At 45.6% G+C, this 17,288-nt stretch overlaps 1 protein-coding gene across 2 annotated transcripts; it reads right to left on the bottom strand.

Annotated features, from left to right (window-relative positions):
• Positions 1-7,886: 7,886 nt before the first annotated feature.
• On the bottom strand, positions 7,887-15,812 carry LOC119095581 (prisilkin-39-like). 2 transcript variants are annotated; one of them, XR_005093921.1, is made up of 2 exons: positions 15,740-15,812; positions 7,887-7,927 (listed from the first exon to the last, which is right to left on the bottom strand). XR_005093921.1 is itself a non-coding variant. In XM_037218436.1 (2 exons), exons 1-2 carry the CDS (start codon positions 15,755-15,757, stop codon positions 15,028-15,030), a joined length of 351 nt encoding a protein of 116 aa, XP_037074331.1. In that variant the 5' UTR covers positions 15,758-15,805; the 3' UTR covers positions 14,964-15,027. The 2 variants fall into 2 exon arrangements, 1 of the variants encoding a protein (XP_037074331.1); XM_037218436.1 differs by lacking the exon at positions 7,887-7,927 and adding an exon at positions 14,964-15,360 and having other exon boundaries at positions 15,740-15,805.
• Between the last annotated feature and the right edge of the window lie 1,476 nt (positions 15,813-17,288).

Below are 17,288 nucleotides of genomic sequence, written 5' to 3'. Positions count from 1 at the left end.
ACTAAAGTGAACTTGGTGCTCAAGAAATAGTAAAGCAAAGCTTGATACTTTGACAACTGGTAGAAAACAACATCGAGCATCTTTTAATTGCTAGTTTGTTACAAACTACGGTCAAATTGCCGAAAAAACCTAGGATGGAGGTTTGGGTGGCACTTCAGCACAACAGTGACAAATGGAAAATAGATACATCCTCTAATCTATAGCAAAGTTAGGACAAAAACGTTATCTAAACAGTGCTATGTATGCTCTATGCTATGTATCATTTTAATACTATTACAGCATGTCTACCAGATGTTAATTCAAGATCAGTTATCTAAGGTGCAAAGAACAGCTTTAAAACGGACTCCTACTCATCCTGAAAAAATATGCCAGAAATCAGAAAAATGCATGGTATGATGAGAAAGGCAAAGTTACATATAAAAACGCGATAATTTTGACTAAAAGTTTAAGGAAATGATGAAAAACTCGAAGATATCGTTTTATTTGCCTATAAACGTCATCCGTTCTTGCTGATAGGCGTAAGCGAGTGCCACCTCTAGGGTGTTAATCGACATCCCTCGGGTGGTAATAGACATCCCGCTGCTAGCGAGGGTGAAAGTATCGGGGGCTAATCTGGCGCTCGTGTTGCGATCCTGATGTGTTTATCTTTGTGGTTTTAGCGTGGCTTGAGGTCGATGGATTATCAGCAAAACAAGGCACGTCAGAGGTAGACCAGCGCGTCTCGTCGGAGTGCTATTTAAGGTTATTTTGCATTTGGGCTGGTTGTAACTGGCTCCAAATAATTAATACCCTAGTCATTACCTTGTGGTGTGATTGTGTCCCCATGACCGTGTGTTGTGATATGAGCATGTAAACGATGCTGGGTATGCCGTTAACATTTAGATTGCAGCTTACAGCCTCATTTCACGCTAGTCGGATCTAGCAATGCTTGCTGCATTATTGTCTTAAAATATGGTTCAGTATCAGTATATGTTTCTATGTGGTATACCCATAACACATGTTCTGTAGGCATGTAGCTCATACCAATTCACCGTGAACTAAAAAAGGATGCATTTGGGTCTCAGGCTTGTATCTTGATGCACAGTCCAGGTTAGGTAAAAAAAGGCAGGATGAAACATTCGGCATGCATGGTATGAAAGTTTCAGGAAGCAGGTACAATCTTCTTATTTCCCGTACATGACATTTTGCAGGAAGCGGGATATGACAACGGATGGGCCCTGGTTGGCCCTTGGCATGGTTTTTCTGTTTGGTTATCTGAAATGCAAAGTCAGATCGTAGCCATTGGATGCATCATATGACAGGAGCATTGCCCATATTCAATGTGGGAACTATAACCCTATGGTCGCTTTGTTAAGCTCTGGACGACAGTTAATGGTACTCTCAGAAAAATGTTGATTGATTTGGCAGGTTGTTTTGCGGTGGAGAGGATGAAAGAAAGAACAGTGTATGGATGTCTTAAAGATTATGAGAAGGTGTGATTTTCCACCCAGGTGTAAGAACAAAATTAACACTGGCCTGGGTAGAACGGCAGGTCCCGGTAGATGGCGTTCAGGCCAATCGAGTTCATCAGGCGAAGGAGTGCAAAGTAGTCCGAAGATTGTGCCGATTGCGTTGACCTTTTGTGCCTGTGAACAGGGAGGCGGTGGGTCATAGGGTATGCTATTTGGAAGAGTGTGGACGGGGAAGAACTAATAGCGGAAAAAACTCAGTGGTAGATAGGAGACAACAGCAAGTGTGCAGGCTGAGTTGACAAAGAGCGAAAGCGAGAGGGGCGACACTTGCTCTCAGCTGTTAGTTATCTACCACTACGTTGCTATTCGCTATATCTATGCAATTCGCTAGAGCTACATCATTCTCTCTCTCTCTCTCTCTCTCTCTCCTCTCTCTCTCTCTCTCCTCTCTCTCTCTCTCCTTCTCTCTCTATCTCTCTCCCTCTCTTTCTCTCTCTCTCTCTCTCTCTCTCTTCCCCCTCCAGCACTCTCCCCAATAAAATACCGAAGCGACACGTCGTCTGTCTGTTCCCGGATATCCAAGTTCGACGTAACTGACGCCATCCTCCGACTATTTTGCAAACCAGCGGCTGTTGAACTCAGCTTGAACGCCATGCGCCGTACGCGTCGATTGGAAGCACTCGTGACATCTCTGTGGGGTAGCTTGCAGCTAGCGACATCTGTTTGTAGTATTGGAAACTACAGTCCTGAGCGGGACTGGTCGCACTGTTGCAGGAGCCCGTCATGTTTGCAATCCCGTCCGTTGTCGGGGCCCGTCATGCAAGCACGTCATGTCTGATGGCGGTAGGCGGCATAGGCCAGCGTGATTTGCTACCCCTGTGGCCGACATTGCGTTGTAGGTTGGCCTACAAGCTATCGCTGTTTGACAAGCTTCGTGCCAAACATGAATCCTGCGCCCAGAGATGCCACAATTACCTCCAACCTAGCAAATTCGAGCGCTATACTCACAACTGTTTTACGCCTTCAGCTCAAAAAAGTATGTTTTGAGCTTACTGCACATAGCCCCGCCCATTAACTGACGTTCGTTTGGGCATAAGTTTGTGGAGGACGTCGGGGACTGTCACGTACCACTGGGGACCCTGAAGCATGTGAACTGGTGGCCAGACGACCATGAACTGGCCGAGCTTGGTGTGCTGTTTTCCTCACGGAGAAGATGCAGTCATCGCCGGGACTCTCGGAAATGACGCCATAACACGCTGTGGCGTCGGAATGGGGTGCCCTTCAAGCCGTGTCACGTGCGTGTCATGTCACGGCAAATGAAATTAAACGCTTCATGTTGTTACAGGAGTTTGGCGATGTGGCCGGGAGCAGGCCATGCGAAGGCTTTTCAAAGGCACTTTGAGTTGTGCCCAGTCTGCTCCCAAGGGAGAGGCTTTTTGTGGGGAGGATAAGCACCCTGCATGTGCTTGGATGCGGAAGGCTCGTTCTCTCCCCAGAATCCTCTCCTCCTGTCGAGAAACCTCCCTTATTCACAAAGCGTGGCGCGCGGTTAAGGTATATGTCGCCCGCCGTCCGATACCTGTCATGATTCCTTTGACGTCACATGTCCACCCTAATTACTTGCCAATGGTTCTGGTCATAACACAATCTGCCCCAAATATTTCTAAATCGTCCTTTGGTGTGCAAATGGACGGTTTTGACTGGCATGTTTATTTGGACTGGCGCTGGAATTCTTCCCGGCTTTCTGTGTAATGTGTCCTGGGCCTTCGAAATCACCACAGCAAAATAGTAGGTATACGACTGCGCTGCTGGCGAACATTTGTGCAAAGGTTGTGCAAGTGGAGTCTAACAGACTTTCCACAAATAACTGAGTATCTACCTAATATCAATGTTTTTGCTGGATGCAACAGTACCTAACTCACATCAAGTAGTTTTCTGTTGGAGGAGAAAATTGTCCTTGATCCGTAGTTATAGCACATAATATGCTTATCTATCAAATACGCTTGCTTTTGTGCGGTGGGCAACAATTTAAATCAGTGAGTACGTGCCAGTTGTTTCTCCGGTAGACAGCCGGAAGTGTTCCAGGTGAAACAGCATGCTAAAATCATTTTCTGCTACACAACAAGCTTGAACAATGGCAAATGGTCCACAAAAGTGTTATGTGTGGTTAAGTTTTTAAAGATTGATTTTTTTGGCCTAATTGACGCAACTGACCTTGCGGTAGATCAAAACTTAAGTCTACACAAATTATGCTGACTAGATAGATGAACAGGAACCGACGATTTCGTGCCACTGCAAGCGTTCGTTTTTGAGCTGCGCTCGGAACACCGTAAGTGAGAATACAGGCTGCCCGCGGCCGGGACGGGTTAAATGGGACTGATGAAGAGGTAAGGATAAATAGTACCTGTTTTTCATGAAGGTAGTAGATTATTGGTCATTCTATTTACCTTGAAAGGGTTTTACCTGCAGGCCTTTTTTAGAAAGGAGCATCTATGAGTGTAACGTATTGATATGAATTTTTCACTTTCATCTGTACATTAGCAAAATGCTGATAAGTTATGTATTAAGTTGTCTGCTTGTGCATTGCTTGAATTAAAACTCCCGTATGTTATTGGTTTAAATATTGATTTCTGTTCTGGAGCCCAAGGTGTCCACTGACTTCAGTCTTTCTGGAATTCCAGAAAAAATCCAGGACTTATTTGGAAAAGAGACGGTCGGGGCAATTCTTATTATAATCATCGGGACAGCCGGTATAATTTTGTGGTACCATTAAGTGCTGCGCATCCCTACTGATTTAATGCTGTTAACTTTCAAATTAAGTCTCGACATATCACAATAAAAAAATAATGTTTTTGAACGCGACACAAATTCGTACAATAAACGGCATCGATGGAAAAGGGCACCGATGCTTACGTCTTTAGATAAGTCTGTGATTCTCATAACTTAACGACTTTGTTCCATTATCAGCCACCATCCGACCAAGCTGCCTTCATCGAGCGTAGTGAAAGTGGAGCTCGGTGAACATCCACGTGAATTGTGAGCTGCCGATGTTTTCACGAAAGGCTGTGATGCACATTACTTACCCATGACCATTTTCTTTGTTTTCATTCGATTCAAGTGAGTGAATGGAGCGACGCTAGTTGTGACTAAAGTTATGGGTTGTAGGTAACAATTCTTTCGCTTTTTAAGAGATATTTTCAAATTTCGAAGAACATAATTTATTTGGCACTCCCTCAGCAAACAGCTGGCCCATCTATGGAAATGGTGTTAGACTTTGGACAAGTACTTCTAGGAACCTCCGCACTTCTGGTTTATACATCCACTAAGCATTTCAGAGTCCAGTCCAAATCATAGTTCAAGTACGACGTCAAGTGCACCATTTGTTTTATAATCAAAACTTGCAAACATCGAGTTGCGTGGAATACAGAAGAGGATTCCAAACATTATTCCTAATTTTGTCTTGTCTGCGTTTTCTACGCAACATTTAACAATGTCTTGACTTATTCAAAGCCTCGATAAATGTCAATTACGTCACTGGAGTGACGAATATTCGTGGACAAAATGCTATTGCTATATTTGCTTGCTATAGTACCACACCAATGACGCGGCGGTAGTTCTGGTGTGCAGCATGGATGATTGTGGGAGGGGACTGAGCGTGATTTCAAAAGCTACTATGTGGTATTTATTTCGGTTTTTGATGCATGGTGCCCACAGCTACCTTCAGCAATCGCCATATAAGATTGTGTGTGATTCCTTAATTTGTGTTATGGCACTGCGGTGATTATAGCGTAGAGACATTGTGCTTATGCTAGGTACATTGTAATGAGCAGAAAAGGCTTCCATGACTTGAAACATCCCATATGTTGTACTCTCTCCGTTGGCAGAAAGCACTGGTCTGATGGCAGTTCAGAGCCATCAGATGATGCCTGCAGTTTTAGAAACATGGCTTGTGATCCATTGACATGAGGTCAAAAGATGTAATCTCTAATACATTTTTGTGACGGGACACTTTTTTATATATTTTTTCTCCTTTTTTCTCGTCAATTGCTGGAAAATGGCATCACAGTGTTTATGACCTAAACTGGTACAAAGCGAATTCCATTGCCCAGGTATTTTCATCGCTGCTTTCTAAGCAGTGCCACTATTAGTTATGCTATAGCTATAGTTATTTTATTTCAGGCGCATCCACGTGGCGGTCGTTCTGCGCCTAGTCGTACAAGGAAAAAGAAACCACACACACTACAGAGATACAGACATACGCCTAGACACACAGTTTCAGTTGATGAGTCAGCAACTTAACACAGCCAAGAATGCTTGGCGCAAGGGGGCAGCGGACGGCCTCCGCAGACAGTCGGTTTCACACGGGGGCGACGCGGTACGGGATGTGCTCCCGGGTGCCGCTCAGTCAGACGAGTGGCAGATGCAGCGAGCGGACACCGCCCGAAATGACCCGAGTTTAGCGTTGGGAGGACTCGGCACACCTTACGAATAGAGCACGCAGTGCACTGGGAAGCTTCCGGGACATGCTGTGCCTTGTAGACATTCAGGGAGCCCCGGCGGTGCACAAGATCCGCGACGGTACGCCAGCCGAGCGCCTCCAGAGCGGGTGAAATGGGGTGACTGCCGCGGACACCACTCACTAGCATGGCTGAAAAGTGCATCACCCTTTGCACCTCTGTCTCAGCGACGCTCGGCCGCTCCACCCCGGATGGACAGACAGAAGGGGATGTGGGGAAAGATGTGAATTTCGACAAGGAGCTTCAAAACATCAGGAGTGAAATGGTGTCGGATTTCGAACAGGGACAGGGACTGTTGGTAGCCAAATGATGTTGCGTATTGTATGACGCTGACATGACATTTTACGCAAACTTGAAATACACACTTAAAATTGAGGAGAAATTACAAATGCAGGTTCTAGTTGTCTTAAAACAAGCGGGTTAATCTCAGGTCAGCATTATTTTACAGCGGCAATTTGCGGGCTGGGTCCCTAGGTGGCCGGAACGAGCCGCGCTGCGAGCTGATATTTTGGGAACAGTTGCGGTACCAGACCATAAACAATTAGCTTTCATAGTCCCGACGCTCTATACTGCTCCTCTGAATGACATGCGACTTTGGTGCAGATTTGAAAAGACGTCTACGAGCCTGTCGTCTATGCTCTCGCGTACATGTATACGCATGACCATAGACGACGTGAGCATGAACATAGCTTATTGGTAGTAGCCTCAAGCTTTATTTGATGACAATTCACCAAAGGATTTCACCAAACGGTGCAATCTATTTCCCTAGATCAGTCGGTATTAATAGCCTTATTCCTGGAAGAAACATCTTGAAGAAGGGACGGCACAATGCATCAATATTTCGGCTACATGCCCTTAAAAAAACGAGCACCAGTGATGGCTTCTATGCTTTTAAGGTACTGACAGGACAGGTTTGTGATCAAATCAGGATATCATTCGATGGACTTTGGGCATAAATCATGGGCATAGACATGAAATCACATGAATCATGTCAGACTGATGTGACTATCACAGCTGATACATGACTAATGCTGTTCGTTTCGATACAGGCATGCAGTTGAATATCAATGCATCTATCTGTCCACTTCCTTCATTATTCAAAGCGGAATAACGCTAGTAACACTGTTATGTACATGCATAAGCTTCTTCGCATAGCACTCCATAAATAACAATCTATTTTTAACCGACAAATGCATGCTTCCTGGCACAGTCATCTGTCAATCATCATGCTTTGCCAAAGCGTCGTTGATAGCCTTGGCGTTTTCCATAGATTTAGAACGCGGTTCGTCACAGATGGTCTTGCAGAACTTGTAAACTCCATTGGGAAGTCCACAGTGGAGACCAGTACGTTAACGGTTCAAGGTGTATGCTAATCAGAAACGATTAAGATCACTGTAATCCCGTCCATGCAAAGAATGCAAAAATTGACCGTTTGTCAACAACAATGTGAGGTATCAGGGTCCACAAAATATATGCCGTTAGTTTTTAGCCTTGCACATTTAGTTAAACCATTTGCATGTGTAGTTACTGCACTAAATCCTCATAGAACAAACAAAATGCCAGAGAGATTCAGAACCTTTTATTTGTCGATACCAATTGTGAATGAGTGATCACAAAATAGAACACTTAATGATAGTAGCCAGAGCGGTATCCGTAGGCGCGAGGGGCGTATCCGTAGCTGCGGGCAGCGTATCCGTATCCGTAGCTGCGGGGTGCGTATCCGTATCCGTGGCTGGCGTATCCGTATCCACGGGGATGGTAGCTATGGTAGGCGCTGTGGCCCAGAGAGCGGCGGTGGCGAAGGCCGTGGTGGCCGTAGCTGCGGAGTCCGTAGCCGTAGCCGTGGTACCCGCTCCTGTAGCCTCCGTAGGAGGGGCCGGCGTATGAGCGGTAGCCGGAATAACCACTGTATCCGTGACTGGCAGAGACAACAGCCACCAGGGCAGCCAGAAGCAGCAGCTGGAAGAAAAGGAGGCGACATGAGTGGCATCAACACCCTGTGTAAAGAATAATTTCAAAAACTGCGTTTGCCACGAGCTGGATAACTGAACAAAAGAGCTTGCTCCATCCCTCATGCAACCATCTGCGCCTGAAATCATCTCTTGGTGCCCCCTCTCCCCCTCCCCCCAAGCCAGTTGTTTCGAACAGGCAATACCGAAACCTGCTTTAGCGAGCCTGTTGATAATTTGTATTGCTTACAAGCTTTTAAACCACAAACATTATGCTCATATATAAGCGAAAAGCACAACTAGCAACTGGAAGCTGTAGTTAGGAGTACTCACCGCAAGCTTGGCGTTCATCTCTGCAGCCTGTTGGACCTCCGACTGCTGGGAAAGTAGACCAATGAGTGTGTGTCTGCTGGAGGTCTGCTGGCACTTTTATATGTCGAGGCGGTGGTCCCGACCTTGGGAGCCAAGCTGCGGTACTTTGATCGTCGAAGGCCTGACACATAGGACGGATGTGGTTAGGCTATGCGAGGATGTCTGCAGCGTTCATGTCGTGCTCGACCTGTGCATGACATCATGGATATGGATGCCTAGCGCACCTAGAGGGCCAACTCTATAGCAACATGCAAACAACATATTACAAACAAGATAGTTACAACATATTCACAATATACTGTTTTAATGCTGTAATATATTACAACATATTGCAGCTTGCTTTTGTTATTGCTATCTTTGCTGGTACGCAAAATCACAAAACGGCGCGGCGGTACTTGTGGTGTGCAACATGGATGCTGGTAAGAGAAGGTTGATAATTTTAAAGGTACTCAGTGGTATTTTCTCCGCTTTGTTTTTGCATGGCGCATACACTTCGGTACAGCACGCACCACCTCAGAGAATGCCACTAATTGTTGAATTTGTGTTACGATACTGCGGTGATAATGGCGCAATGGAACGGTGCTTGTGCTATGTGTAGGGTAGTGAGCAGAGGTGGCGTCCGTGGCTCGAAACATCTGATACGCTTTACTCTCTCAGCTGGCAGCGATCAGTGATCTGATGACAGTTCAGAGCAATCAGATGATGTGTGCAGTTTGATGATCATGGCCTGTGATCCATTGACGTAAGGAAGAAGGATGAAATCTCTGGAACATTTTGGTGATAGACTATGCTATATTCCCCCTCTTCCTTATAAATGTTTGTTGGAAAATGGCATGAATAGCATGTGTTTAAAACATAACCTGGTACAAGCGCAACTTTCATCCGTCCAGATACTTTGATCGCTGCTTTCTAAGTAGCATGACTGTTGTCCATGGGTGTATATTTCTTAAAATAATTTGGGGAGGGGCGGAGTGGGCAAGGTCGGAGAAGTCGTCATGACGGGATAGGACCAAAAACATCTCCGATTTTCGTGCCTAATGTTCTATATATTCGTTATATATATATATATATATATATATTTATGTATATATATATTATATATATACATACATAAATACATAAATAAATAAATATCTATATATATATATATATATATATATATATATACTTAAGTTACACATCTTTTCAATTTCATGTGCGTAGCTCCAGCAGTCACGCATGGAAGCCCCGCGGGTTGCACCTGCTTCTTACCTGTTTTGTGAAGCTGAAGGGATGCAGTTGCAGCTCTCTCTCTCTCTCTTCTCTCTCTCTCCCTCTCTCTCTCTCTCTCTCCCTCTCTCTCTCTCCCTCTCCCTCTCCCCCTCTCTCTCTCTCTCTCTCTCTCTCTCCTCTCTCTCTCTCTCTCTCTCTCTCTCTCTCTCTCTCTCTCTCCCTCTCTCTCTCTCTCTCTCTCTCTCTCTTGTATACTGTAAAGTTCAATCGGTGAATAATGTATCATTTCTTGCTCAGAATTTTTTTCATCCGTTCCCAAGAATACAGTGCGCAGTGTCCACAACACATGTGACTACCATAACTCGTGCGCTGGTTCTCAATGCACCAAAATTTTATGGATAAAACATATGCATTTTAGTAGATATCAGTGTAACGAATTTACTTAAAATACTGTTAATGATCATTCCACGCAAAAGTTAAAAACATGGTTTCCAACGTTTCCACAGATACGATTAAATAGATGCCCTTCTTTTGAGAATCCCTTTCCCCGCTCTTTTCAATAGACACGACAGGCAAGCCAGCTATACGTCTTGGGGACCCTGCTCCAAGCTGTTCTGCCTCTGAGTGAAAAACAACCCTCACCCGTTTTACTTCGAGCGTGTGAAAATGACGCACCCGTCATATCAATGCCGTGCATAATGCAGGCTGATTGTTACAGGCTTGCTACTTCAGCTGATTTTCCAGTGGAAATGCGATGATAAGTATGCATACTCGGTGCCCAATAACCGTACCGACGCAGGGACGTAGCCAAAACGTTGGTAATTGGGGGGGGGGGGGGGGGAGGCTCACCAATTGAAGTTTTCAGCATGTAAGAAAGAGAGCTGTAACTGCATCCCTTCAACTTCACAAAACAGGTGTCCTTTCAAGAAGCAGATGCAATCTGTGAGGCTTCCATGCTTGACTGCTGTGGCTACGCACATGAACTTTAAAAAATAGGTACGATTATTAGGTACGAATAGGTATGAAATTAGGCACGAAATCTGAGAAGTTTTTCGGCCTTGTTCCCTTATGACGATATCTTTACAAATCGACAGCCTTTGGACAACAGTCACGCTACTTAGAAAGCAGTGAGCAAAGTATCTGGCCAATGAAAGTTGCGTTGCATCAATTTATGTCTTAAACACTGTCATGCCATTTTCCAACAATCAGTGTCAAGGAAGAGGGGGAATTTGGCGTAGCCAATCAACAAAATGTTCCCGAGATTTCATCTTACCTCATGTCAATGGATCACAGGCCATGCTCCCCAAATTGCGCACATCATTTGATTGTTGGCTGAAATGTCATATCACTGATCACTGCCAGGTGAGAAAGTAAAGCATATCAGATGTTTCAAGCCATGGACGCCACCTCTGCTCACTACGCTATACGTAGCACAAGCACAATTCCATTGTGACATAACCATCGCAGTATCGTAACCCAAATTCAACAATCAGCCGCATTCTATGAGATGGTGCGTGCTGCGCTGAAGTATATGTGCCATGCAAAAACAAAACGGAGTAAATACCACTGAGTATCTTTGAAATTATCAACCTTCTCTCACCAGCATCCATGTTGCACACCACAAGTACCGCCACGCGGTTTTTGTTGTATTGGGTACCAGCAAAAATAGCAATAACATGTTGCTCAGCATTATTTGTCACTCGAGTGACATCACCAGCATTTGTCTGCCGAAACTTTGGAGATATTGTTAAATGCTGCGGAAAAATAGGATACAAGACAAATGTGAAATGCATGTTTAGAACGTCTTTCTGTATGGCACATCACCCGCTGTCTATAATTCTGCATCTTTAAGATAACGTCGTTTGTTTAAGTTTGAAATAAACGGGCCCCGAAATCCTTAGTTGATATACAAACCAGAGGCGCAGAGGTGTCTGGAACTTTTGTGCCATGACCAAGTTACTATCACCAATCTCAAAACTGGGATATATCCACAGATGAACGTTTTAGCCCACTTCACTTAAGTAAACGTATCTTAATAACTGGCCATATTATGCACTACAACGCGGATCAAAAGCAAAATTCACACCCAACAATTAGTTACTTGATGTGCGTTAGATACGGTTTGCAATATGGTGTAGGTGTGTTGTTGCAATATGTTGCAATGTATTACAACATAGTAACAATAATTGTGAATATGCTGTAACTATCTTGTTTGCAATATGTTGTTTGCACGCTACTATAGGACTGGCCCTCTAGATCAGCTAAGCACCCATATCCGTAGCATTATGCCATAGACAACACAACCATGACTTGAACGCGGTAGACACCTGTGCATGGCGCCTTCGGGCAGCCTAACCACACCCTTCCCATGTGTCAGGCCTTCGACGATCGAATTACCGCAGCGTGACTCTCAAGGTCGGGACCAACGCCTCGACGTATAAAGGTGCCAGACGACGCGCGGTAGACACACATTCATTGGTCTACTCTCCCAGCAGTCGGAGGTCCAGCAAACCGCAGAGATGAACGCCAAGCTTGCGGTGAGTGTCCTCAGCTACAGCTTTGGGTTGCTATTTGTGCTTATCGCTTCTATCTGAGCATAATGGTTAGTAGTTGAAAGCTTGTAAGCAAAAATTAATAAGCAAAAGCAAAGTATCAATAAGGTCGTTAAAGCAAGTTTGGCATTGCCAGCTTAAAACAACTAACTGGGGGGGGGGGGGGGGGCACGAAGAGATCTCAAACGCGGAAGGCTACGTGAGGTATGGGATGGTAAACGTTAAGTTATCCAGCTCGTAGCGACCGCAATTGTGCTTGATTTGTCATGAACGAAGACCAGTCTACATGAAAAACAATGCAGGCGCAGAAAACTGTTGGCGATAGATTCTTACAGCTACGCAAGCTTGTTTTTGATTATGTTTTGTACAATACGTTAACACTACTTATGTCGCCCCCGTTGCCTCCAGCTGCTGCTTCTGGCTGCCCTGGTGGCTGTTGTCTCTGCCAGCCACGGATACAGTGGTTATCACGGCTACCGCTCATACGCCGGCCCCTACTACGGAAGCTACAGGAGCGGATACCACGGCTACGGCTACGGACTCCGCAGCTACGGCCACCACGGCTACCGCCACCGCCGCTCTCTGGGCCACAGCGCCTACCATAGCTACCATCCCCGTGGATACGGATACGCCAGCCACGGATATGGATACGCACCCCGCAGCTACGGATACGGATACGCTGCCCGCAGCTACGGATACGCCCCCCGTGCCTATGGATACCGCTCTGGCTACTACCATTAAGCGTCCTGTTTTGTGATCGCCCACCCACAATTGGTATCGACAAATAAAAGGCTTTGAATCTCTCTGACGCTTTGTGTGGCATATGGAGTCTTAGTACAGTGACTACACATACACATGGTTCAACTTCGTGTGCGGGGCTAAACAAGTAACGACATCAATTTTGTGGACCCTGATACCTCTATGTTGATAAACGGTCAGCTTTCCCATTATTTGCATGGACGGGGCTACGGTGATGTCAATCGTTTCTAATAAGCAAGCACCCTGAACCGTTAACGCATTGATCTCCGCTGGGGACCTTCTGAATAGAGCCTTCAGGTTCTGGAAGACCGCTTGTCACAAGACGCATTCCTGATCCACGGAAGACGCCAAGGCTATCAAGAACGTCGTGATGCATAATGAGTGCCAGGTGGTGCACATGATTCATGATGAGTGGCAGACAAATGTGCCTAGGCGCATGCATTTCTTGGCTAGAAATATATTGTGTCGCATGGTACAGTCTTTGGTGGATTCGCCATAACCTAGAGCTAAGACCCAGCGTTGAGGGGTCACTGTCAATAGTACAACATGGCAAAGCATTCACGAGTGAGCAAAGACGACAGGTCCGTAGGCCTCTTTTCAAACCTGTACACATGTCTGATGCCAAACTCTCTTAAGAGTTAGCCAAAGGAGCAATATTGAAAGTCGGAACTTTAAAAGCTTTTTGTCTGCAGAATGGAACCGCAACTGTTCCCAAAATATCTGTCCTGCAGCCCGGCTCGTCCCGACCAGCTAGGGACCCAGCGCGCAATTATTTTTGCACTTTCAGAATTGCAATACCGATCCCCATCATCCCCAAAAATATAACTGTCGTAATCGGCCCCATTTGCGCAAACTTTAGGATTTTCTTTAAAAAAAGGCGGAAGTGTGAAGCAAGTCCAATCTGCAACGCAACCTAAGTTTGAGTGCTGCGTGCTAATTTCCCTCGGGCGATTCAATACATAAAAGCATATACTTGCACCTTTTTGATCGACTCCTTTGTAATGCCACCTGCGCTTTTTCACCCGACTCGCTCCAAAAAGAACGTGCATCTGGCAACAACGCACAAGCTCCAATAGCATACGTTATGTGGGTAAGTCTTGAGCAGAAAAATCTTGCAATGAATTTCGAAACAAACCTTTTTCAATGGAATATGTTTTTCAGCCGAGGATTTTTTCCTGCCAAAGCAGCATAGGAGTAGCTTGCTCCCCGATACACATATAACGAAGTTAAGAATTTCAATACAGTCACGCACTAACTGTACACGTATCACCGTGGCCAAAGTCACTGCAGCGCCGCGCTTGTAGGATTGAGTAACGCCCTGGAACAGAAGGCATAACCGTCCGGCCAAATTCCGCTGCTTCGACTGATGACGTCACAAGTGTACTCGGCACACAATGGTCAACGGGGGATACATGCCCACCACAGTTCGGTTGGCTTTTTGAAACGGTTCTTAGACTGTAATCAGTTAAATGTTTATACTTTGATCATAACAAGTATATTTATTCTTCTTGCAGCCAATAACATCAGTTCCAAAGAATATTCACCATTAATTGGCTGGCGTCCCAGCCGAGTGCCTTGGGCTGGAAAGCCCATGGAAAAGAGTCCCATGAAGCTTTTTCGGGAACGATTTGCCTAATTTGGAAATATCGGCGCAAACGGAAAGAGTCAATGGTCACAGCTTTAAAGAAACAGCATCTATAAATCATACTGGCATGAAAGGTCAAGGTAAGGCCAAAGGTCTGCAGATCCCCATTGTATTACTGTTAACTGGGGCTGGGCCAACTGGAGCGTGTTTCATCTCCTATGTGCCGTCATGTCAGGACATAGTCATGATGTGGGTGGGATGCCAAGACGAGGTCATGCTGAGGTCAACATGACATACAGCAAGTTAGTCATACTACGCATGCTGTCAGGGTACGTATCTTATAGGATAAACGAGATCTGGTCATGCAAAAAGGCGAGCATTGTCCACTTCTTACTTAGAAGAGCAGTGACGGCGGAGAAAAAAACAATACCGTGAATCAATGTAAAGCATTTCAGTTCTACTTCGTTATTAATGTTGTCAGGTACAATACAACTTTAGTTCTAGATCCATTCCCGCAGTTGGGAGAACCTTCTGCTCTAAACCTTGATCTACCACATCAATTGTCAGAAAGATTCAAGAACTTGTATTTGTCGATGCCAGACGCGGATGTGCCATCACAAAACACAGCGGTTAATGATAGTAACCAGAGCGGTATCCATAGGCGCGGGGGGCGTATCCGTAGCTGCGGGCAGCGTATCCGTATCCGTAGCTGCGGGGTGCGTATCCATATCCGTGGCTGGCGTATCCATATCCGTGGGGCAGGTAGCTACGGTAGGCGCTGTGGCCCAGAGAGCGGCGGTGACGGTAGCCGTGGTGGCCGTAGCTGCGGAGTCCGTAACCGTAGCCGTGGTGTCCGCTCCTGTAGCCTCCGTAGTAGGGGCCGGCGTATGAGCGGTAGCCGTGATAACCACTGTATCCGTGGCTGGCAGAGACAACAGCCACCAGGGCGGCCAGAAGCAGCAGCTGGAAGCAAAGGAGGAGACATAAACGTCGTGTACATCTTGTGTGAGCGATCGTCTAAGACGGGCCTACGACACCATCAATCCTTGATTGTTTCTTCCTCAAGTCGAATTATTTCGAAGCGCGCAGCTGAAATTATTTGGAACCTCGCTCCCCAACTGGGGTTGGCACAAACTGCGCAAAAAATAAGCTGACCTGATTCGATCCTTAATGCAACAAGACGCAACTTAGATCGTCTCTTTGTACCACTGAATGCATTTCTATCATGGCTGGCAATACCAAATCTGCTTAAACAGCTTATTTACCACTTGTACTGCTTACTAGCCTCCAAACGCCACTTATGATTAATCATCAGCTCCAAGCTGTAGCTTAGGATACGTACCGCAAGCTTGGCGTTCATCTCTGCGATTTGTTGGACCTCCGACTGCTGGGAGAGTAGACCAGTGAGTGCGTGTATGCCGCAGGTCTGCTGGCACTTTTATACGTCGAGGCCATGGTCCCGACCTTGGGGGTCACGCTGCGGTACTTCGATCGTCGAAGGCCTGACACATGGGAAGGGTGTGGCTAGGCTGCCCGAAGGCGCTATGCACGGATGCCTGAGGCATTCAAGTCGTGGTTGTCTAGTGCATGAAATGTAGTCATGGATGCGTATACTTAGCTCATCTAAAGGGCGACGACTATCCTAACATTGTGCAAACAACATATTGCAAACAATATATTTGCAACGCATTTACGACACCTTGCAATTAGTACCTAACGCACATAAAGTAGCTGACTGTTGTGTGAGAGAATTGCCTTTGATCCGTGTTATATTGCATCATATGCTGATTGGTCAAGATACATTTACTTCGGTTGCGTAAACCAAAAGTTTGTGATAGAACAGAAATTTAGTAGTTGAAGGTAAGTGATGATAGAAATTTAGTGATCATGCAGGAATGTCATTCAAAAGATTTCCTCAGTTTCCTGTCACTCATTCAAACGGCTTCCCCACTTCCAAAGAATGCATGTCACTGTCCTTGCAACTGTTCCGCCGTGTGACGTTTGTTTTGAAAAAATGTAAACCTGATGCTTCTGTAATCTCCCAGTAAAAAATCCACTGCGCGTGAAGCTCGCAGATTCTCTGCCGCAAAATACAACAGCCGAGTTCAGTGTAATTATGATCTGTCACTAAACGGACACATAAACAAACACTTGCGATTGGGATTTGCTGTGAGGCAGCCCTTGCCCACCTGTTACATTGTTGAAAGTCGGCTCGTCTTGGTCGTGCTATTTCGTTTCCACGACATTGGAAGGAAAGGCATAACAGTCAGCTCACTTTTCTTTCATTGCCCGCACGAAAATAAAGTCGCGTAAGAATACGGCAATGACTTTGCATAGAGTATTAAATCATGAGGCAAAACATGAACACAGTGCTTCATTGCGTTATGCGCTGCTTCTGAAACACTATGCTGCTGCACTAACAGACCCAGACGACGCTTACAAAAACAAAACAAAAAACAAACACACACACACACACACAAAGTGGGTGTGCTATTGCCACGGACATTCCCGTTGAAATCATACCTCGCACCTGCAGATGACAGCGGTATACTTACAGAGGAACAGCTGAAAATGAATACTCAAGTACGCGTGAAGCATACGCACTGTAGTTGGCTGGACTCAGTCACAGCAGGGACCGGCGGACGCTTACGCCTGTGACAAGGGCAATGCTCGCAGAAATATGCAGCTTCTGGCGGAGATGAAAATGGTCCCAAGTGGGGACTCGCAAGTTGTAAATAACTACAGACCTATCAGTATTTTGCCGTTTATGTCCAAAATTCTCAAAAAGCTTATATATAATAAACTCGTTATTCATCTAAACCAAAACCACCTAACTCACCAAAATCAGTTCGGATTTCGGAAGAACAAAAGCATTTACATGCCAATTCTTT

Source organism: Pollicipes pollicipes, unplaced genomic scaffold (assembly GCF_011947565.3).
Source record: "Pollicipes pollicipes isolate AB1234 unplaced genomic scaffold, Ppol_2.1 Scaffold_4219;HRSCAF=4965_pilon_pilon_pilon, whole genome shotgun sequence".
In the NCBI taxonomy this organism is placed as follows: domain Eukaryota; kingdom Metazoa; phylum Arthropoda; class Thecostraca; order Pollicipedomorpha; family Pollicipedidae; genus Pollicipes; species Pollicipes pollicipes.
This window is presented reverse-complemented; position numbering and strand designations above follow the sequence as displayed.